Source organism: Palaemon carinicauda, chromosome 16 (assembly GCF_036898095.1).
Source record: "Palaemon carinicauda isolate YSFRI2023 chromosome 16, ASM3689809v2, whole genome shotgun sequence".
Lineage (NCBI taxonomy): Eukaryota > Metazoa > Arthropoda > Malacostraca > Decapoda > Palaemonidae > Palaemon > Palaemon carinicauda.
The window spans coordinates 119,654,166-119,676,776 of NC_090740.1; the positions used below are offsets into that span (position 1 = coordinate 119,654,166).

Sequence of the window (22,611 nt, forward strand, 5' to 3'; positions counted from 1 at the left end):
GTTTCTCTAGTAGCTTCTAGAGATCACCTTTGGTTTTTATCACAAGCATAATATACAGTATTCAAAAACTTCATTATCCCCGTCTGAAATTTATGTTTGAGAAGCTTGATTGTTTATTTAAAACAAATAAGCTATTTCAAACCTCTATATATGGTCTTGATGTCCACAGACATCGAGTGAATTAGCTAAACGTAATTGTCTACGCGCATATGCCCTCAATCCATTGGTGTTTAGTACTTCATTGTTTTTCATACGTCTGTAAACACATCTGCAAAAAACTCTATTATCTTTACTATGACATTTCAGTAAAATATCTTCATGAATATGACATTTCAATACAGTATCTTCATAAATATGTACTGAAATTCATTTTTCTATTTAATTCCTTGCTTTACTAATAACAAATTTTAGTAATTGGTTGTCTTACCATTGACTGTAATTATCAATATATTTTTAGTGCAGTTTTCTGCAATATGCGCTAAGAATCAGTTGTCAAATCAAGATATCATTATTTTCAGTAAAATATAACTTAAACTATATTATAAATATTGATTGTACATTAGTTTTGGGGTTCAATTTATAGCATTAAGCATCAGATGTCAAGTTATTATTTCTAGCTTATATTTTCTTTACTCTTGATATAATATAAATGCTGATTGTGCCTAAGCTTTAAATTATTTTTTTTTTTTATAATGCTAACAATTGCTTTTCGAGTTATTAATTCTAGTAATGTATTCCTTAAACATAATATTTTAAATATTTAACTTAGCTGGTGAATATATAGCTGCAACTCTGTTGCTCGACAGACAAAAAACTGTACAAAAAAAAAACTCGCTAGCGATCGCTATACAGGTTGCGGGTGTGCTCATCAGCGCCAACTGTCGGCCAGATACCAAACTCACAAAGACTCAATTTTCTCTCTGTCGACGTGTCGACAAGACGTACTTTACTCGCTGTTGAAACCTGGAGTTTTTCCCATCATCTTTGGTGAAGTACTATATTCTGGTTTGAGCTTTCGCAGTGCAGGTGTTTTATCTTCATCTTAAATCTTGAACTCGTTTTGGATAGATTTAATTATGGTGACAAAGAGAGTATGGACTTTCTTTCACTTTTAAATGGCCGACCCTTCCCTTAGACGGAAGTGTGTTTAGGCTTTTAGTAATTATCTTATCACGTTATAAATTAATTATAGATTTTCCTCTATATATTTTATATCTCTCCGCCTTTATTAGGCCTCTTCGATTAACTTTCCATTTATTATAAACATATAAAAATAAATTTTAATGTTTTGTTTATATGCGACCTTTCCTGAGAGTAGGCGGTCCTAACTTGGAAACCGAAGTTAAACAACGTTGAGCCCTTTGCAATCGTAAATAGCTTTTAAAGAGCTAATGATTTAAAACCTTTTAAATGAATATTTTTAATAAATATTTTATGAAAGAATTTCTTTGAATAGTCTTCGTACTGTTTTCAAAGATGAACTAACGTTTAGTTTATTTATACTACGCAGTTTGCGCTCTATCGTTACGATAGAGAGAGAGAGTATCACGGTTTCACTTTGCAGAAAGAGTAAATCGATTCTGACGTTTTGTTCATTATTCTTTCAAAGCTTAAATGTTTTAAATTCTTTTTTTAAAGGAACTTTTTAATTGAAAAACCTTTCAGTTTTTTCCTTTGGTCAAATAACATGTTTTTTTGACGAAATGTAATTGGGCTCTTCTCTTAGGTGCGAAATCAAGAGAGAAAGAGAGAGAGAGATAGAGACGGAGGGAGAGAGAGGAGAGAAAACGTTCTGTTCAAGCGGGTAACGTTGTTCTCGAGTTACTCTCGTCCCTAGTCTCTGTACGGGGAGAAAGGATAAAACGGTTTTAGTTTTTTATTCTCGTCCCCAGGCTATGTGCGGTGAGAGATTGAAAACGTAGTTTATATGAACTAGTGTTTAGTCTCTTTCCCAGCCACTGAATTTTTTATCTTAAAATATGTTTTCTGTTTTTTGCTGGTATTAATGAGCTTGCATTATACGACTGATTTCGCAATTACTACCTTTTAATGAAGGGTAGAATTGCGTGTTTCAGGTAGAAATCAGTAAAAGTTTCGATTTCAGTGAAATAAGTGCAAAACAGAAAATCGAAGTGATAAAGTGATATTGCGCAAAGTGTTACAGTGTTGCGTCCGAGGGTTCGTCTGTTCGTGCCTGTCGTTCACCTAGTCCGGGACCTCTTGCAAGCTCCCAAACAGGGGAGAAGTAATGTCGAACGACTTATGGGTTCGAGAGGCCTTGATCAACGAACAGACGTTTCCCTCTATGGTATCGGGTGTATCTTACCAAGATCTCCCCTACCATAAGACGAGAGAGACGTTTTTTCTCCTCGTCATCCGAAGGCTTTTCGCATAAGAAACCTGTCACAAGGTTTCGAAGCCCTTAAGCGAAAGTCAGTCCTTTCAGGACAGGTCCAGCGTCCTGGTTACAGCCATTAGGACAGCTCTGACCCTATGCAGTCATCAGATAACTGCTCGCCGCCTAACAAAAGCGTAACACAGACTCCGAGAGAGTCTTTTTTGTTGGCAAAGTGTTGCGGTCACAGACGTTACCCTCGTCTCTTACCACAACCATTTCCGTTGATCCTTAATGGGTTGTACGGCAAGACATGCAGAATATGCTTGCCTCCCTTATGGAAGACTATTCTGCCGATTAGTCCGTTGAGTCTAGCCGTTTATCTCATCGATATCCTGGCTTTCAGCCAACCTAACGTTCCTTTGTGCTTCCTGTTGACGTTGGCGTAGCTAAGTCACGTCAGTCAGGTTGTTTAGAACCACACTCGATGCGGTCTCGTGTGGATTTTCAGCCGCATTTGGACGTTAGGCCACTTGCTGATGCTCCTGTTGACGTTCAAGACGTTCGCTAACAATCGGAGTTGACTTGTTTTGACGCTGTGCGTCAACCTCCGCATTCTAGAGTTGTTTTGACTGCTCAGTCTAGGCAGTCAAAGCAGTCTCGAGTGGACGCTGTGCGTCCTCACGCACCTGTTGTGGTTGACAGTTCAGTTGTTGACAGTTCACAGACTGTCAAGCAGTTACATGACGTTGCATCCTGGTCCGCTACTAATGCACCAGTGAGTGTGGACTCTGCTTGTAAAGCATTGCCACCACGGTAGGTCTCTCCCTTGCTTGAGACTCAGCTTTTATCGGACAAGGTTCCTGTAGATGAGGAAGTTGCTGTTCCCCCTCCTACTGATATTACCTTGAGGACTCTGTCAGATGGAGAGGAGCCTAAAGCTGCTTAGCCCTCTATGGACTTTAATTAAATCATGATGATTTTTTTTAAGGATCTTTGTCCGGATCTTTTTGTAACTGCTGCTCCTCGTTCGCCTAAACGTCAGAGCTTACACTAGGCCTAGCTACTTCGAAGCCGTTGTTTTTAAGCTAGTGCTCTCTTGCTCTCCTAGAGAGCTTTACGTTTGCTAGGCGACTGGTTTATCACCAGGAGGAGTTTGGGGGATACAGCCTTTTGATTTCCCTTCTTTTAAACTGGCTTATAGAGCGAGAGTCTGATATGACACGAGAGAAGTTCTCGGCTTGGGAGTTCATGCCTCTGCCCAGATAGACTTCTCAAATCTCGTACACTCTCCCTGGCGCCTGGCCAGGAGACGCTCCAAGTTTTTTTTACAGGTCAACTTCACAGCTGTTTTCGAGCCTTTGAAGTTTTGCTGTACAATTATATCATGCATAAACAAGGCTTTCAGGGATGGAAAGCGGTACCGCCTCAGTCGCTAACCCCGTCTGTTGCCGCACCTGCTCCCGTAGACCCTAAATGGGCTTTGCTGCAAGACATGCAGTCCAGGCTTGCGTCCTTGATAGAGGACTTTAATGCGGAGAAGGTTGCTGCTGAACCTTCTGGCCAACAACCTTCCAACCGGTCGGTTGTGCGTCCTGTTGACGCTGAGGTAACCTTCTCGCGTCTACCAGTTGAGGTGGTTCCTCCACCGATGCGACCCAGTGTGGGTTGCCAGCCGCACGTTGACGTTAAGCGACGCTCGGAGGTGGTTGTTGACGTTCAGGACGTTCAACAACCATCAGAGGTGACTTGTTTTGACGCGGTGCGTCAACCTCAGCAACCCGGTATGGTGTTGACTGCACAACCCAGACGGTCTAGACAGTCTCGGGTGGATGCTGTGCTTCCTCGCGCACCCATGGTTGTTGACAGTTCACAGACTGTGCAGCAATTCCATGACGTTGCGTCCGGCTCCGTCACGCATGCACCAGTGCGACCGGACTCAGCGAGCCAGACGTTACCCACTCCGTTGCCGTTTCCTCATCAGTTTTCGGATGAGGAACTATCTGATGAGGACGTTGCTGAACAACAAGACGATCAGCCCCCAGAATAGATCAAGCCCTGCTATCCATCCAGAAGATGCTGAAGAAGGAACGCTGCTCAGTCAGGCTGTGGATGAGTCTGGCGGGGACGCTGTCATCCCTGGAACAGTTTGTATCACTAGGAAGACTACACCTCCGTCTTCTTCAATACCATCTGGCTTTTCACTGGAAAAAGGACAAGACGCTAGAAGCGGTCTCGATCCCGATTTCCGGAAAGATAAAGTCTTGTCTGACTTGGTGGAAGGACAATATCAACCTAAGAGAGGGTCTTCCCCTGGCTGTTCAGACTCCCCACCACGTTCTCTTCTCGGACGCATCGGACTTGGGCTGGGGCGCGTCACTGGACGGTCGGGAATGCTCAGGTCTGTGGAACTCGAGTCAGAGGAGCATGCATATCTACTGCAAGGAGCTGTTGGCAGTTCATCTGGCCTTGAAAAGCTTCGAGTATCTCCTTCAAGGCAAAGTGGTGGAAGTAAACTCGGACAACACCACGGCCTTGGCGTACATCTCCAAACAAGGAGGTACCCACTCACTGACGTTGTACGAGATCGCAAGGGACCTGCTCATCTGGTCAAAAGGTCAAGACATCTCCCTAGTAACGAGGTTCATCCAAGGCGACTTGAACGTCATAGCAGATTGTCTCAGTCGGAAAGGGCAAGTAATTCCAACCGAATGGACCCTCCACAAGGATGTGTGCAAGAGACTTTGGGCCACTTGGGGTAAACTATCCATAGATCTCTTTGCAACCTCGCTGACCAAGAGGCTTCCAATCTATTGCTCTCCAATCCCGGACCCAGCAGCAATACATATAGATGCTTTCCTCCTAGATTGGTCACATCTGGATCTCTACGCATTCCCACCGTTCAAGATTGTCAACAAGGTACTGCAGAAGTTCGCCTCTCACGAAGGGACAAGGTTGACGTTAGTTGCTTCCCTCTGGCCCGCGAGAGAATGGTTCACCGAGATACTTCGATGGTTAGTAGACGTTCCCAGAAGTCTTCCTCTAAGGGTAGACCTTCTACGTCAGCCACACGTAAAGAAGGTACTCCAAAGCCTCCACGCTCTTCGTCTGACTGCCTTCAGACTATCGAAAGACTCTCGAGAGCTAGAGGCTTTTCGAAGGAGGCAGCCAGTGCAATTGCTAGAGCAAGGAGAGCGTCTTCCATTAGAGTCTACCAATAGAAGTGGGAAGTCTTCCGAGACTGGTGCAAGTCAGTTTCTGTATCCTCGACCAGTATCTCTGTAGCTCAAATAGCTGATTTTCTCTTATACCTGAGAAAAGGACGATCCCTTTCAGCTCCCACTATCAAGGGCTACAGAAGCATGTTGGCATCGGTCTTCCGGCATAGAGGCTTAGATCTTTCCAACATAAAGATCTGCAAGACCTCCTTAAGTCTTTTGAGACCACCAAGGAGCGTCGTTTGGCTACCCCTGGATGGAATTTAGACGTGGTACTAAGATTCCTCATGTCAGACAGGTTGGAGCCGTTACAATCAGCCTCCCTGAAAGATCTCACTCTTAAGACTCTTTTCCTGGTATGCTTAGCCTCGGCTAAAAGAGTCAGTGAGATTCATGCCTTCAGCAAGAACATCGGATTTTCGTCGGAAAAAGCCACTTGTTCGCTGCAACTTGGTTTTCTAACCAAAAATGAGCTGCCTTCTCGGCCTTGGCCTAAATCTTTCGATATTCCCAGCTTATCGGAGATCGTAGGCAATGAACTAGAAAGAGTCTTATGCCCTGTTAGAGCTCTTAAGTTCTATTTAAAGCGTACTAAACCTTTACGAGGCCAATCTGAAGCTTTATGGTGTTCAGTTAAGAAACCATCCTTGCCTATGTCAAAGAATGCTTGGTCAGACTTTATCAGATTGTTAATACGAGAAGCTCATTCACATCTGAGTGAGGAAGACCGAACTTTGCTTAAGGTGAAGACGAAGTTAGAGCTGTAACAACTTCCGTGGCCTTTAAGCAAAATATATCTCTGCAAAGTATAATGGACGCAACCTATTGGAGAAGCAAGTCAGTGTTCGCGTCATTTTACTTGAAAGATGTCCAGTCTCTTTACGAGAACTGCTACACACTGGGACCATTCGTAGCAGCGAGTGCAGTAGTGGGTGAGGGCTCAACCACTACAATTCCCTAATTCCATATCCTTTTAATCTGTCTCTTGAAATGTTGATTTTTATGGGTTGTCCGGAAGGCTAAGAAGCCTTTCGCATCCTGGTTGATTTGGCGGGTGGTCAAAGTCATTTCTTGAGAGCGCCCAGATTAGGGGTTTGAGGAGGTCCTGTTGTATGGGTTGCAGCCCTTGATACTTCAGCTCCTAGGGGTCTGTCACCATCCTAAGAGGATCGCGAGGCTCCGTAAGGAAGACGTACTTATAAGGCAGAGTAATCATCTAAGTCGACTTCCTTACCAGGTACCTATTTATTTTGTTTTTGTTATTTTGATAACTTCTAAAATGAAATAAAAACTCTTAGCTCATAAGATGTAAACATATTTAACTGGTCTCTACCCACCACCCTGGGTGTGAATCAGCTATATATTCACCGGCTAAGTTAAATATTTAAAAATGATATTTTAATTATAAAATAAATTTTTGAATATACTTACCCGGTGAATATAAATTAAACGGCCCTCCCTTCCTCCCCAATAGAGACGCAGTGGGATGAGGAGAAAATTGAGTCTTTGTTTACATAGAGTTTGGTATCTGGCCGACAGTTGGCGCTGATGAGCACACCCGCAACCTGAATAGCGATCGCTAGCGAGTTTTTTTTTGTACAGTTTTTTGTCTGTCGAGCAACAGAGTTGCAGCTATATATTCACCGGGTAAGTATATTCAAAAATTTATTTTATAATTAAAATATCATTTTTACAAATGTCGTTCCCTATGCTAGGTAAGCCGCTTGTGTTGACTTAAGGATAACATCTTATATAAACTTAAAACGTGTCCCAATTCCCCTTTTAATACTTAAAAGGAACATTTTAACCTAGATATAAAATACGTATATCGAAGGGGAGGCTCACTGGAGTAGGCTACCTTCCGAAGCCGCATACTGCCCGGTCGGGTAGGCTAACCAAATGAACGCCAAAATAGCCTAACTAATACTCAAACGTTAAGAAACTTCAATAACCATGCTTAAACACTGTATAAGATGTCTAGAGCTAAATAAACAAGACTACAATTAGTATGAGGAACTAATTGAAAGTCGTAAAAATCAGGAAGCTCTCGGAGGCAGCGACACCAAAATGGCTGCCGAAAATGCCCGTGAGGGAAGGCATCACACAATGCTGCTGAGACTAAAATTAGCAATATTTTACGTGTTGCTACCTTGAATTATCAAAACAGATAATTGCAATACTTAACTTGGGAGTAGGGGTCTCCAAAAGGTCAGACATCTTCAAAACACAGTCACAAAGAAGCTACGAAAACAAACGCGTGTGGCTATCACAGTGCTAGAAAAGGAATGATGGGAGAAGCGTGGGTATTGGTAGTAGTGGGGGGGGGGGCACAGTAGTCGGATGTAGAACGGCACCTCGTCGTATCGGGGGATATTGAGAAAGGAGAAGACTAGTTGGTAAGGGACCTCTGGTAGTGGTTTTAACACGCCCCAGTTCATATACCGACACCCTATAATGGTGGGTATATTCCTGGCATTCCATGCAACTTTTTCTCTGGTATATCTAGCAGTATTTATACCTTAGAAATGGTGCTATAAGGAGCATTTCACTGGGTGATACAGGTCCCTCGCCCAGTAATAGATTTTTCCTTTGTCAAAATCCCTAAAATATGATTGTCCTTTTAATTGTCTTTGGCATCCCTGGTATTTTTGTCATTCAATCCTTGTCCTAAGTTTGTTATTTTGCTTCTATGTTATTTGTTAGTAGTTGGTTATTTAAAGCAATAATGGCATTTTTGTATTCAGTGTGTTCATGAAAAATTTCTTAATATTTTGATTGTTGGTGCAGCAACTTCATTTACTGGTTGATGTCATTTATCTTTGAACACTAGCAGATTTAATACGATATTTTTACCATATTTTTTTTTTGTTTTTTAATTTGCATTCAAATACTAAAATACTGTATTTACATAATATATTTATGAAGAGGTTATAAACCCTTAGTTTTGTTCATCTTCTATCTATTATTGCAATTTTGAATTTAACTCTTTTGAAGAAACTCAGTGCATAAACTTTGTGTCTTGTTATTTTATTAGTATTTTGATCCCACATTTCATGACTTTAAGCTAATTTTCTCATATACTGAATGTATCCTTTATATAACTTCATACTCTGACAAAAATATTTTCTGTTGCTTAAAACACAATGAAGGATGGCCTGTATAATTTCATACGCTACTAGAACGGGTACTCGGTAGAGCACATACCTTGACTTCTATCATGTATATCATAATATAGGCAATTGAATCACGCACATTTTGGCACTAGTTTCATGAACATCGGATAAAATTTTACCATAATGTAGCAAAAAAGGTGTTTTTTACATTTTGACTTTGACCTTTGACCAAATCCCTCAAACATTCTAATAAAATTGTCCTTGGATCATGGCCAGTCATCCCACCAAATTTCATGATATTGTGTCAAATAGATTTTGTGTTATTCAAATCACAAAAACACAGACAGATATACAAACAAATACACACGCCTATCAAAACACAACCTTCATAATGGAGTTGGTGAAGATAAATATAATACTTGAAATAGCTGTTTTCTGATGTGAGAAAACATTAACCCAAGCATTATGGTCCTATGTATACATATCTGGTCTGTATATGGAGCGAGGATGTGCTTTTCTTTATATGTGACATTAGTAGTAAGCGCCTAGCAGGTGGAATTTTCTTACAGGTTCTATCTTGGGAAAAGTAAAAATTTATTATTTTGAAGGATTTGTTTAAGATTGTAATGTATGGATATCCATTATTTACAATGTAATTCTGGTGCAGGTAAATCCTTTTTATCTGTTTACATAGTTGATGAAGATATAATATATAGATCTAATTTTGATAATTTAAGTTTGTATAGAATTTTTTTTCTGAATGCCTATTTTATTTTAAAGGGAATTTTGGTGTTTATTTTGGAAATTAATTTTATATTTTTATTCTTTCTTTCCTTAATGAATTGTAAATTTTTTTAGGTGTATTTTAAATATTTATCTCTGAATAATTGACTTTTCACAGGAGGACAATAAAGAGCACTCTTTTGAAGTCAGCCTTTTTGCTGAACTCTTCAATGAAATGCTCATGAGGGACTTCGCTTTCCGCATTTATCGAGCCCTTTACGAGGCTCCAGAAAAGCCAAATAAGGAAGAGGTTAGTTCATTTATGTTTAGTTGGCTCAGAAAGTTTAGGTATATAGAATTTTTGTTTAGTATTTGATAGTAAGTTTGTGTCTGTAAGGTTGGTATGAAATTTTCCGTTTATCATTTGGAGCCGAACATTCAAGGTCCAGTATATATATGTATGTATGTATTTTGATTGGTTGTGAGTGTTTCATCGGTACTCACTTCTCTCTTTTGACGTCAGTGTTTTATATAACTTCCATCAGTTGAAATATGACAATAATGCACAAACAATTTTAAGTAAGTAGTGTTTATTTTATTTTCTCCTTTTCTACAATTCTAGAAAAAGGATAAGGATGACAAGAAAGAAAAAGACAAGGACAAAAGAGAGAAGGACAAGAAAGAAGAGGAAAAAGACAAGAAGGAGGAGAAAGATAAAAAGGAAGAATCGGATGAGAAGATGGAAGAGGAAAAAACAGCGGATAAGAAAGAAAAGAAATCTGTTGAAAAGGACGAAGAAAAGAAGGAAGAAGAAGAGGAGGAGGAAGAAATGGAGGAAGAGGAAGAGGAGGAGATGGTGAGATAAGTTTGTTTGTTTGTTGAACTTCAAGTCCATAAAGATGACCATATTAATTATTGTTAGTTATTGTATTGTTTTAATCTATGGATCTTACCTTTGAAAAGTAGTGTGCTATCAATTCGGAAGTGCCAACTTCCCTAGTCTAAAATGAAAATAGACATAAGGATAACTTTTGTTTTTGTTGCCCCCCCGCCCCCTTAGGGATCGCTATCCCTAGGATGTTCGATATATAGAGATGCCCTGAGCCAGAATAGATGAAGCTACCTTTGCTACCCATTTTTGAGTTTTGACTTACTGGATTTTTTTTTTTTTTTTTTTTTCCAGAGTTGGTTGCAATCAAAACTATGAGATAGGTTGATTTTGGTTTGGCCTTGATTATGATACCAAAATCTTGTATTGCCCGTTGCCATATGTAAATATTTAATAAAACTAATTAAAGATTTGCTAAAGAATGCTTAGAACTATGTAAAATTCCTAAAATTCTGTTATGTATTTTATTTCAAGTTTCAATTGTAGAACTGGCTTTCAAAGGTTTATAGTTTGTGTTTGTTGCTTGCACATTTTATACAATGATTTTATAGGTGGTTGTGAATCCGAATTAAAATTCAATGATCCATAAAATGACCTAAGATCAGATTGATCTTTTTGTTTTGCAAAATTAGAAGTTTGGTGGGATGAAACATTAATCCCTTTTCCCATCACTTTTGTGCTGCATGTAAAAAATATGTCGGTTCATAATGATGTTGAAGGTGTTCTTCGTGGAAATCTTGTAGAAACGTCATATTACTCGAAACATGTCTCCTTACTACAATGCATTTGTATCATATGTTAATAATTTCTTTTTTCCTGCGCAAATGCAAACCCTTCGTCATTAAAAAGGGTTGTTTACTCTGTTGCCGTTTTGAAACGACCAGAATGAGAGAGATCTTGGGATTTTGGTGAAATAGCATGGTTGCCAGCACTCCACCCACGCTAGGTAGGAGGATAACGAGTATCTAGTAAGTGCCAAAGCAAAGATTGTTATTCAGATTATTTCAATCGTGCCTAGCATTAGTACAAGGAGCCTCATTCATTTAATGATTTCCTTTTGTGTAATATCGATAGCAGTGAGAAAATTTATCAGTTTGTCGCATTATATTTCTAGGTTTCAAATTCACACAGGTATGTCTTAGTACTGTATGGTTGTTTACACATACTTTGTCTCAAAAAAAGTTGAATGAGTTTTAGTTTTCGAACACAGTCGATCATGACTTGATGTGTATTCTATGTCGGCACACTGATAGTTGATTTGCCCTTTTGCTTTCATCATTGTGTATTCCTTGATGATGACAGTGAATTTAATTTACTGCATAAGATAATACGGAAGGTACAGTACCAAATTAGTTTTGTGAACTACATTTTTTAAATAGACTTGTGTCTTGACAGTGCCCTTCCTATGAAAAGTGCTCATAGTTCAAACAATTTGGAATGTAGGGGATATTTTATTTCATTTATATTAAAAATCAAAGCACTTGATGTCAATGTGGTGCCACAATTTTCAACTTGAAGAATTTGTGCTTAAAGAAAGTTCTGACAGCAAGTACATTGGAGTACAGTACTAACTTTTTTCCTTTTCCCTAATAATTATTTGAAATAAGAATTTGGATCGTGTTTTAAGTCTTGGCCCTCTAATTTTGGCAATATATGTTTTTAAGTAACTATATTTCAGTTAGATTTAGTAAGTTACCAAACCAATAACCATTAGTCAGTTTGTATGAGAGATTTATTTTTCATAGGATTAAAAGTGTAGGTTTTGGGAAAGAAACACGGTAAACATCAGTTATTATTGAAAAAACTTGGATGAAAATGCTGTTTTCCAGGTCAAGATTATTATTTTTCCTTTTGTTTTGTTTTAAAAAATAATCTTTGTCTTCTATATGGTCTGGTACGTATCGTAGTTATTCTCCAACGTAGTTCTCAATAACATGATTAAGAATGTTTGAGAAAAGAATGCTGAAGGGTTGGTTTTTATTATTAGGGTTTGTCTAAAATGGAAGAATCAAGTTATAGATGGGATCTTACAAAATTAGCCTTTCTGGGGTCAACCTGTGTTGCTCCGTGAAATGCTCCTTAAAGCACCATTTCAAAGGTATAAATACTGCTAAATATACCAGAGAAAAAAAGTTCCATGGAATGCCAGGAATATACCCAGCTCACCCCTAAGGGGTGTTGGTATTAAAACTGGGGCGAGTGATACCACTACCATAGGTCCCTTCCCAATTAGACTTCTCGCTCCTCAAAATTCCCCGTTACTACGAGGCGTCGTTCACTACAGCTACTCCCCCCCCTCCCCACCACTACCTATCCTTCTCCCATCATTCCTTGTTGGCACCCGTGAACGTTCGGACGTGTTTTTCGTTGCTTTGTGTTTTTTTTCCCTTTTTGTGTTTTTGAAGATGTCAGGCATTTTTTATCATGTAATTTTGAAAGTGAAAATGTTAAGAATTTGAAGTATTTCGTGAATCACCTTCCTTTTCACATGGAAGTATGTACTGTAATTCTGCTTTTTTACTTTTCAAAGGTAAGATTTGTCAAAATCAACAGGACTATAAACCAAAATCTAATGCTTCCATTCTTTCCTTCGAAAAATAATAGGTTTCCGCCCTTCACACTTTATGTAAGGCTGTGCATTAGGTTAGGTGTCGCAATTCACCGATCTGAAATACGTTCTTTATTTTGCTACTTATAAGGCAATCGTTATCTTCCACCATCTGTTGTGGATATGCCAGGTGGGTGGCAGTATATAGTGAGGAAAATTTTTATCTTTTAAGGGTTTGAAGTTGGCACTTCTGAATTAATTGCCTTCTACTCCTTAAAGGTAAGCATCAAAAGAGATTTTAGTCTAAAAATTATTTTCTTTGAATAAAGATGAATTTAAGAAATATTTAGACTTAGATTATAAGTATATCCACCTTTAGAGTGAAGCACAGAAGAATAAATTTATTTTGCAGGAAATAAGTTTAGTTCCCCAAATGATATTGTAGATCAAAAATAATCATTTGAGCAGCTTAGAACTGTAGTACAAATTATTCTGTGATTTTTGATGAATGATAAGGATATTATAGTGATTGGTTAATCCATTTGAAAATAATTATAATTGAAGGGTATGAAATATATATTGACTTTCAGACAATATACCTAAGAAAAGAATTCTTTATAGTAGATAGTATTTATGGATGGTAATGTATTTCAAATTAATTAGAATGTTTCTTAAAATTAAGAAGCTTTGACTTAGTGCTACTCAAAAAATTAAGTAATTCTTGCAGTTTATAAAAAACAGTTTTACTTTCAGGATGATGAGGATTCAAAAGATGAAATGCCCAGTGCTAAAAGAGGAGACAGCAAGGAAAGGAAAGACAGCAAGGAAGGAAGGAGAAAGGATGAGAAAAAAGACAGGGAAAGAAGAGAAAAGAAAGAGAAGAAGAAAATGTTTACCATTGATCCCTTCTTACTCCTCTCTTTTGTATACTTTGACCAAACTCATACGGGTTATATAATTGACAGGGATTTGGAAGACATTATCAACATGCTAGGACTAAACCTCTCACGAGCTCAGGTATGTTCATGAATTGAAAATGCAAAACTTATCAATCTAATTGAGGTCAGCTGCTTGTGGATGGTGTGGAAAATTTTATGGTTGTGTCTCCAGTAGATGATTTCATCATCATTCCATTGTTTCAATTTTTTTTTTTAGTAAATTAGGTGAGACTAAGCTGTCCTTACTAAATATACAGCATACATCATACATACATATACCAAGGCACTTCCCCCAATTTTGTGGGTAGCCAACATCAACAAATGAAAAAAAAAAAATGTACAGCATAATTTTTGTTTTTCATTCTTCAGTCAAATTTACCCACCATCCCTCCCATAGTTGAGAAGTGTGTATAGCTATTTGTAGTATAGAACAAAACTTCAGCATATGTAAATGCCAAAATTAAATATGTAATATTCAAAATATGTGAAAAAGTTTACAATAAGATATACGGCACATATATGTATGCCCAACGCCTTATTTCAATGAAAGTACTTGTAATTCAGATGCATTTCTTTCTTTAAGTGAAAAGCTTTTTCAAAAAAGAAAATTATAATTAATGAACTGAAATATTTGGGAATTATTGATAGCTCACAAGTTCTAGCAAGATCAGGAATATTCAAATTAAAACTAGCAATATAGGAACATTTAAATTAAAATTACATTACTTGAGGATATATTAACGAGTTTTGTAAGCAAAATAGAAAGTACTGTATCAGTTGAGTTTGTATGCTGAATTCTTTATGGGAGGGATGGGCTTCAACGTACATGGAAAGGAGAGTCTATCATATGCATAATAAATTTAATAATTCTGGTGAAAAAGAACTATAAATAGACTACCAGTTTCATTTTCATTAGTTGTTTTTTTCTATTTTTTAGCAGGTAATATATATAAACTGTTTAGACATCTATATTAAAATTTGTATTATTAAAGTTTAGATTTTTTTGTAATTTTCTTCATTGCTTGCCGGTACTGTACACTCTCACAAAAGTTAAAATCTAAATAATTTATAATCTTGGTTTGTGCTTGAAGGAGAATTGTTACATATATTAATTACAGTATTGTTTTTAACATGAGAAATAATCTTGTCAATTTTGCAATCCTATAAAGCAAAAGAAGTTGATGTCCAGAGTTATGTCTCGAGATGTCCTCCATTATCGTAAGCTGACTGATATTCCTTTGGAGGAGAAGGAGAAGCCCAGGGATCCTGCCCCACCTATCGATATAGAGAGCTTGTCAAAAGGTAGGAGTTTTACCAGCCTTTATTGTTTCAAAGTTTACTCTGATAGTGTTCATTGAAATACATGTATGGGTAGTGTGTAGGTAGTTGGGTCACTGAATTTTTGTTCACCTAAACGCTTGCCCGCTTTGCCAATGCGTGTTCCCAGAGCAAAGGAGTAATTAGGTAATGATTATTTGCGAGAGAAGTAAGTGAATGATTTTTATTAGTTCATTAATCAACTTGTAAATATACTTATTACTTTGGACGACGAGAGATGCTGATAGTAACGATTTTTATTTTCTATGCGAACAGCATATTATTATTATTATTATTATTATTATTATTATTATTATTATTATTATTATTATTATTATTATTTATCCTAATGATGTTTTTATTACATGCTAAGCCAAGAATTTCATGTAGCAATTAGATTTGTAGAGTTAAAAGAAATGACCAGCTCAAACTGGTTTCATTTTAGCAGTACAGTTTGAATTTAATATTAGTGATATACTTATTGATTGTATATATGGCGAGGAAGCTTTTCTCCTATGTTTGATGCAAGTGTTGACTTTATAATGAATTTTTTTAGGGAATAATATGGTGATGCCTATGTTCTTGGATGCTACAAATGCTCCCATTGCAGTAGATGTTAAATTACTTTCCAAAAAAAACCTAAGAATCAAAGAGGAACCAACATCATCAGGTATGTTCTCCTAATTAGTCTCTCACTATAATTTGAGATTAGCAAGTTAAAGATATGATTTATTTAACAACTTTTTATTTATTGACTTTTCTGTACTCTCTTTAAATGGCTGGAAAGATCTTGTTTATTGTTATGAAAATCAGTTTTATGTCTAAAAGTCTTGTTGTTTATGATTTTTATGAGGTTAAGGAGCTGTTGCTTTAGGTTTAATAGAATGTGATTCGAACGTAGACCATGAAAATCATAGATTCTTCTTTGAAGGGCCTTTTAAATCTTATGATGTGAAGATGTTACTTCTGAGTTAATAGTTTGTGACGAAAATAAGTATGGAAATATGTTTGAGTGTAAAAAAATTTTTTTATGTATCCTTTTAGCTCTTGTAATTAATAAAGTATATCATATATTTATTTTCAAGAACTTTTTGAGTTATATGAAAAAGCGTGTAAAACAATAACTTCCCATATTAACGTGGGCACTGGCAAAGGAAATGAAAGAATGGATATGTGTTGAAAAGAGCTGATGAATAGTTAATCTGAAAAACAGCAAATATTGCTGCAACAGGACAAAGACAAGCAGGATAGGCATAGTAAATCCTGAAAAAAGTTGGTAGCTCGATTTCTAGCCCGCATGGGATTTCAGGAAGACAGGGTAAAGAATTAAAAAAAAATGGAGAGATATTTTATTTGTAACCTCTTAAAGGTAAGAGCTGACGTAAAGCATGTGGTGAAGGAAGAGTAGAAATTTTCAAATATTTTCAAGGTCGTAATTAATTTATCCATGTTCTCCTAGAGTTGTGGCCACAACGTCCCGAGATTATATGGCTGAAAGGAATTGGTTGCATCTCATGACTGTATCCTTGATAAAGGGAGTGAAGCTATCTGTCATAGAATTGCAAGATGATGATAACTGTGAAAGCCCTTAAAAGCTTGTTGTTATGCTGTCAGTAAAGGCATAAGTCAAATTTTGTATGAAGCAGAAAGGGCTTTTAGGAAGAACTTGATAAAAAAATCATTATTGGAAACAAGTCATAGTAAACCTTGCAGAGGGTAGATAAGAATTATTTTGTTAAGTGTTTTTATGAAGAGAAGAAAAATGTTTGGTGAGGGAAAAGAAATGTGCTGATCTGTAAATATTAAGCTAGGGCCACATTTAGTTATGTTACTCATATCAGGAATTCATAACAAAAGCTTAAGTTTTGGTTATAGTAAATAGGACTGCCATTTTGAACTGGAGATCCATAAGACTTAAGGGATCTGAGCCCACACTGCTTACTGTAGTAAATGGATTTTAGAAATGATATTTATAATAGAATTAAAGCTTTATAGGAATCAATAAAATGTTCTTTACTAAAACAGTAGAAAACTTTCATTTAAAAAAAAGGAAAGGATTTTTCAAAGGATAGCGAGGATGACCTTGTACCAACAGAAGGAACTATGAGAAAATGCCCTGTGGAATTCCTACTTCTATGTCACAAACTTGATGTTAAATATGTACTTTGAATATTTTGTTATTAGCAATATTAGATGTTGGGAGTAATCATCTTAATTTAGTGACATGTTTTAAAGAAAATATTTATTTTTCAGCTAATGATGCTTCTCAGAACAAAGAGCAGAATGATGGTGAAGTTGCCAGTAATACAGGAAGTCAAGGTAATAAATTTTCCCACAAAGAATGTTCTGATTTTGTTTACAATTGATACTTCGTACTTTAATGAAGTATACAAAATGTAGTGTTTGATGTCTAGTTGCCCGTAATTTTTAACTAATTTTCTGCGCGAGTTATACTACAGATCCTGAACGTGACAAAACTGATACACCCCGGAGAAATCTCATGACTTTTTGCCGGGGGTAAAATTTACACACCAAGGAGAAATGTATTTTCTAGCCTCATTATGGCCAAACTATATTAGATATGAACTTCTGGTTTATTACATTATGTCAAAGAATGATTAAAAATTTTAATTTTGTAAGCAGAAAACCTTTGCAATGCTTAGAAATAGTTTAAAAAAAGCTAAGAAAACATGAAAAATTAAAAATAAAATGAGAGAATTTCTTAGTGTATATAAAATGTTTAGCATTTATATAAGAGGACTTTATTTTATACATTAACATTAGGCAGAAATGGCTAATCTGTCATTCTGTATCAATGATTTTCCTATAAATTTGATTGGTAATGAATGGTAATATATTAAAAAAATAATAAAGTTTATGGTGAGCTATGACATTATGAGTCAACCCACTCATGAGCGTAATAAGTTAAGGAATGAAGATAGCAAAAACAGAAAATTGCATTTTAAAACTTGAGTAAATTTTCTATATAACGTGAATAAAATATATGTATTGTTAGGAAGAAATTTAGCAATCGTAGAGCAAAGATCCTTTTAAAAATTGAAGTTTGACGTATTAGGGAACTGATTCTGGTCTTTAACTTTTAAAATTGTAACGATTTACGTCAATTAAATGATGAACCAATTTCGGAAAATGCTGCTGGCTTCGAGAACTAAGTTCTTATGTTGGATTTTTCCCTTTAGTGAAGTATGTTTAACAGGTGATTCCCGTGTTCTCTCGTATCCCTTATATTTATTAATGTTATATACGGGCTTATGCTATACAGTAGTTTTAAGTTAGAAATAAATACATTCTTTTTCTTTGCAGGCGTTGTGAAATATGGTGGATCTCTCGTCGACATTGGGAAGTTGATACAGCAATTGGAAAAATCTGAGAATGCTAGAAACAGCACAGAGGAAAAGCTTAGGGAGTTGCAGAAAGAACTAAGTATGGTTTATTGTCCAATATCAGTACCCTATACAGTAGTTCGTTGAATTATAGCCTGAAATTATTTTATAGAGTTTAAAAGACATATGGCTCGTTTGCGACGTCATAATTCAAAAATAGCTATTTTTAAGGAGAGCCATTTTAAACAATTAAAACTCAAATTTTATGTTATGTCGTTAGGAAATTTAGCGCCTCTAGCGATCAATTTTTTAGCTACAATTATGACACTTGCCAAAAAAATCAGCATTTGAAGATGAATATGTTTATATGGATAACTCAAAAAGACATTTTTTTGAGTTACGGCGTTGTCGCAAGCGAGCGATAAATGGCTTTAACATTGCTTTCATAACAGGATTTTGTAACTAAAGAATAAATATTTTACAGTGATGAGTAAAGAGGAAGCTCGGAAGTCTCATGAGAAGTGTTTGAAACTGAGTAGAGAAGTCAAATCCTCCAACTCCAGTCTAAAAACAATGGAGGAAGAGCTTCAAAAAGCCATTGTAAGTATTTTTTCATGGATTTTTATTATTGTATCATTTTCATGAGTTCTCTTGCGTGATCTGCATTAATGACCTTGGATGTCAGGATGCCTGATAACTGATAATCACTCAATCTTGTGTTTAAGGAGGGTACACTCTGGCACACTACTGTATTCTCTTATTTCTCTTTCTCTTGTTTTTTTTTAAAGTTTTTATCATGTGTATATGTTGCATCTATTTTAATGTTATTACTTTTCTTAAAATATTTTATTTTGATTGTTCATTACTTTGCTTTTAGTTTTTATTTCATGGTTTCCTTTCCTCACTGGGCTACGTTTCTGTGCTGAAGCCTGTGGGCTTATAGCATCTTGCTTTTTCAACTAGTAGTAGTAGTAGTAGTAGTAGTAGTAGTAGTAGTAGTAGTAGTAGTAGTAGTAGTAGTAGTAGTAGTAGAGTAACAAAACCGGATAGTATATTTCAAATTATGTTTGCAATGTTTTTGTCCAAACAGATTTGTATTAATGAAAGGCTAAAGGAATTAGATGCACAGTATTTAAAAAGGACTAGATTTTCCTAGTGAAATTAGTCATTAAAAGGGAGGATGAAATATTGTAAAAATACAGACCAATATCAGGTATAATGAACTACATGTATTCTGTTTTAACTCCTTTATTATCAAAACAGTTGCTTTTGTGCAATACACCTAAAGAAAAGAATATGAATTTTCAAATTGAAACTAAAAAAACTATAGTGGATAAATGCATAAAAGAAAATGTAATATTTAAGATTAAAACATCCTACACTACAGTAAAAGAAAAATCCAAAGGAGATTGGAATAAATTGTTCCAAAAATCATAAAACGGCAGCGAAGTGGTTAATCTCATAACTTGACACCACTTATGTAAGGTTTCAATCCTTTTATAACCCAGTAGAATATAAGCAAAATTCAAACCAGGGTCTCTAAAGGCAAATTACAATGGTAAGTTTGAATACCGCTTAGTTCGTCTGTATTCAACACTTTGGGCAGTACTGTGCAACAGTCAAATAAAGACTGAAGACTGTCTCTTTGCTAGCCTTGGCATCAATGGAAAGAGTGAGTTGCACTCTCTTTCTTTTGCAGTTGCCCACAGTTGTGGATGGAAGGAAGTCTAGTTTTGTGTCGGTCTTCGTGGCCAAGACTTGGAATCCGGCTGCACATGACCCCAGGTTAGAATTCTTCTCCATCCCCACCCTCTTGGCAATGCTCTTGTGTCACTTGAGGGCTCTGTGGTGCTATCTGATAAGAACCTGTCACCTCAGGCCTGAGTGTAAGAGACATTTTCTTTAGCACTGGCAGGTCCAAGAAAGGAGTGCCAAGGAATATGATGTGCCAAGTGATGAAGGCAGGTGTCTGAAAGAGACAGATCACCTTCATGGCCTTCTACCTGAGAGAATGTACTCACAAGTCCCTTGACACCTTTATGCTTGGACCTGTTTAGCAAGTCCAGGTCCCTCATGGGACAGTTTGTATCTCTTCTATGGTAACTTTTTGTCATAAGTTGGGAATGAATCTAGTATAACTGGTTCTTCAATCTTCTGCTTATCTCTCCGGGTCAGCAGTAGAGTTGTTACAAGTTGCTAAGTTACATTTTAGAGCACCAACCCAGTACCCATTTGCCTGGTGTTGGATTCTTACTGACATATCCAGTCAGGGAAGGGTTCCTTTTATTTCGTATGGTATGAAGAATTGTAAGTCCCAGGACCTATCAGTTTGTCATTCCTATGATAAACAAATAGAGGATTGTAGTGTCTTTGCTTCACTTCTCTACACATCAAACCTTGAACACTTTCAGAGAAGTTACAGAATCTTCCGGTTTGTTCTAAGAGGACTTCTGACCCTCCAAGCAGCATTTTTCTTAGCCATACAAACGTAAGTCCTTTAATATAACTCCTCGCCAATCTGCCCCTCTAATTCTTGGTCGAAGTATCAAAAGTGAATAGAGAACCAACTTACTTTGCCCCACACCCTCTCCAGCTGGATAACTGGTTTTTATCCATTTCAATATCAAATCCAGCTAGCGCCAAACTAATCTACTTAATTAAGACTTGAGATTTGTATGGCTAGGAAAAATGCAAAGTACTTTTTAGATTCCTGTTTTTTATTCTTTCTCTAGCTTTTTAAGAGTAATTTTTTAATAAGATCCAATATACTGTACATATAAAGTATGTGAGAGTTAAGAATGGTAAATCAGTGGTCTGGTTAAAAATTTTATTAATGACAATAACATGGCCCAATCCTACTGCGACTATTGAAGGTCAAGTTCAGATATCCTTATCAGGTTTATTATTTACCTCTGGTTTTTCCAATTATAAGCCGCTATTATACCTGATATATGCAAAAGGGTTATGGTGGCCGATGTGGTAATGTCCCTGTCTGGTGAACGCCAGACTGGGGTGTGAGTCCCACTCAAACTCGTTAGTTTCTTTGGACACTGCAACCTCACCATCCTTGTGATCTAAGGATGGGTGATTTGGGGGAGCCTATAGGTCCATCTGCTGAGTCATCAGCAACCATTGCCTGGCCCTCCTTGGTCCTAGCTAGGGTGGAGAGGGGCCTTGGGTGCTGATCATATGTAAATATGGTCAGTCTCCAGGGCACTGTCCTGCTCGATAGGACAATGTCATTGTCCCTTGCCTTTGCCATTCGTGAGCAGCCTTTAACCCTGGACAGGTACGCTACTCGGACACCCCTTTAAGGGTATACTCGGTCGCGCGTGACCCCGACTCCAAAAAAAATTCAGGAAAAATTTAGTTATGCATCAATCTGTATTGTTTGACTTTCTAAAAACACTTCAAAGAATGCTAAAAACTACTGAAAATATAAATGATACCCATCTACATAATAACTATTTATTGGAAATATATTAAAAATTTAAGTATACAAAAAAAGACGACGTAAATATTCACAAAATATAGAAATATACATATACACATAAATCCCTTTAGGGACACCTTCTTAGATGGCAAAGCAACAGCGTGTAATTGCTGGAAATGAGTTGGACCCATAGAAGTCAAGATCTGGAAAAAAAAAAAAAAAGCAATTTTTTTTGGCCAAAAAATAGTCCAAGTTTCACTAATTTTTTCTGGTACCTAAATGAAATTGGAAGAGGCTAATTTCTTTATAGAATAAACTCATAATATCCTAGAACAGAAATACATTATTAAATGTGCACTAAGATGTAATTTACTGTTATATCAGGGGCGAAATCTAAAGGTCATTTTTTGACGGCCTAGTTTCGCAATGTAAATTTCTTATGAAAATCATTGTATCTCCTATAAAATATGATATTTATGCATTAAAATATACCAAAATATCATGAATTCTATACAGAACAAGAATATATAGAGATATGCCAACTTACCTTTCGGGTATGTCAACAAAATGGCCGCAGACCGCAACAACTCTTACAGCCCAATCTATCACTTGAAATGAAGAATGGGTATGTAAATTTCAAGGTGTTATTTGTTTATCTAATTATTAGTGGATTGGAATAAAACTGATATGATGGCTTTCTGGATGTTTGACAATTATTTTTATCATATAAAATTTAAATTCTTTGAAATAAAA

General features: G+C 36.6%; 1 protein-coding gene across 1 annotated transcript in view; it reads left to right on the forward strand.

The window, feature by feature from the left end:
* LOC137655834 (cell division cycle and apoptosis regulator protein 1-like) overlaps nt 1-22,611 on the forward strand; it is a 67,758-nt gene that overhangs the window by 41,141 nt on the left and 4,006 nt on the right. The window contains exons 13-20 of the mRNA XM_068390015.1: nt 9,568-9,699; nt 10,012-10,245; nt 13,580-13,843; nt 14,934-15,066; nt 15,638-15,751; nt 17,335-17,400; nt 18,406-18,525; nt 18,910-19,025. Coding sequence (XP_068246116.1) covers nt 9,568-9,699; nt 10,012-10,245; nt 13,580-13,843; nt 14,934-15,066; nt 15,638-15,751; nt 17,335-17,400; nt 18,406-18,525; nt 18,910-19,025 — 1,179 coding nt within the window. The remainder of the gene's footprint in view (nt 1-9,567; nt 9,700-10,011; nt 10,246-13,579; nt 13,844-14,933; nt 15,067-15,637; nt 15,752-17,334; nt 17,401-18,405; nt 18,526-18,909; nt 19,026-22,611) is intronic.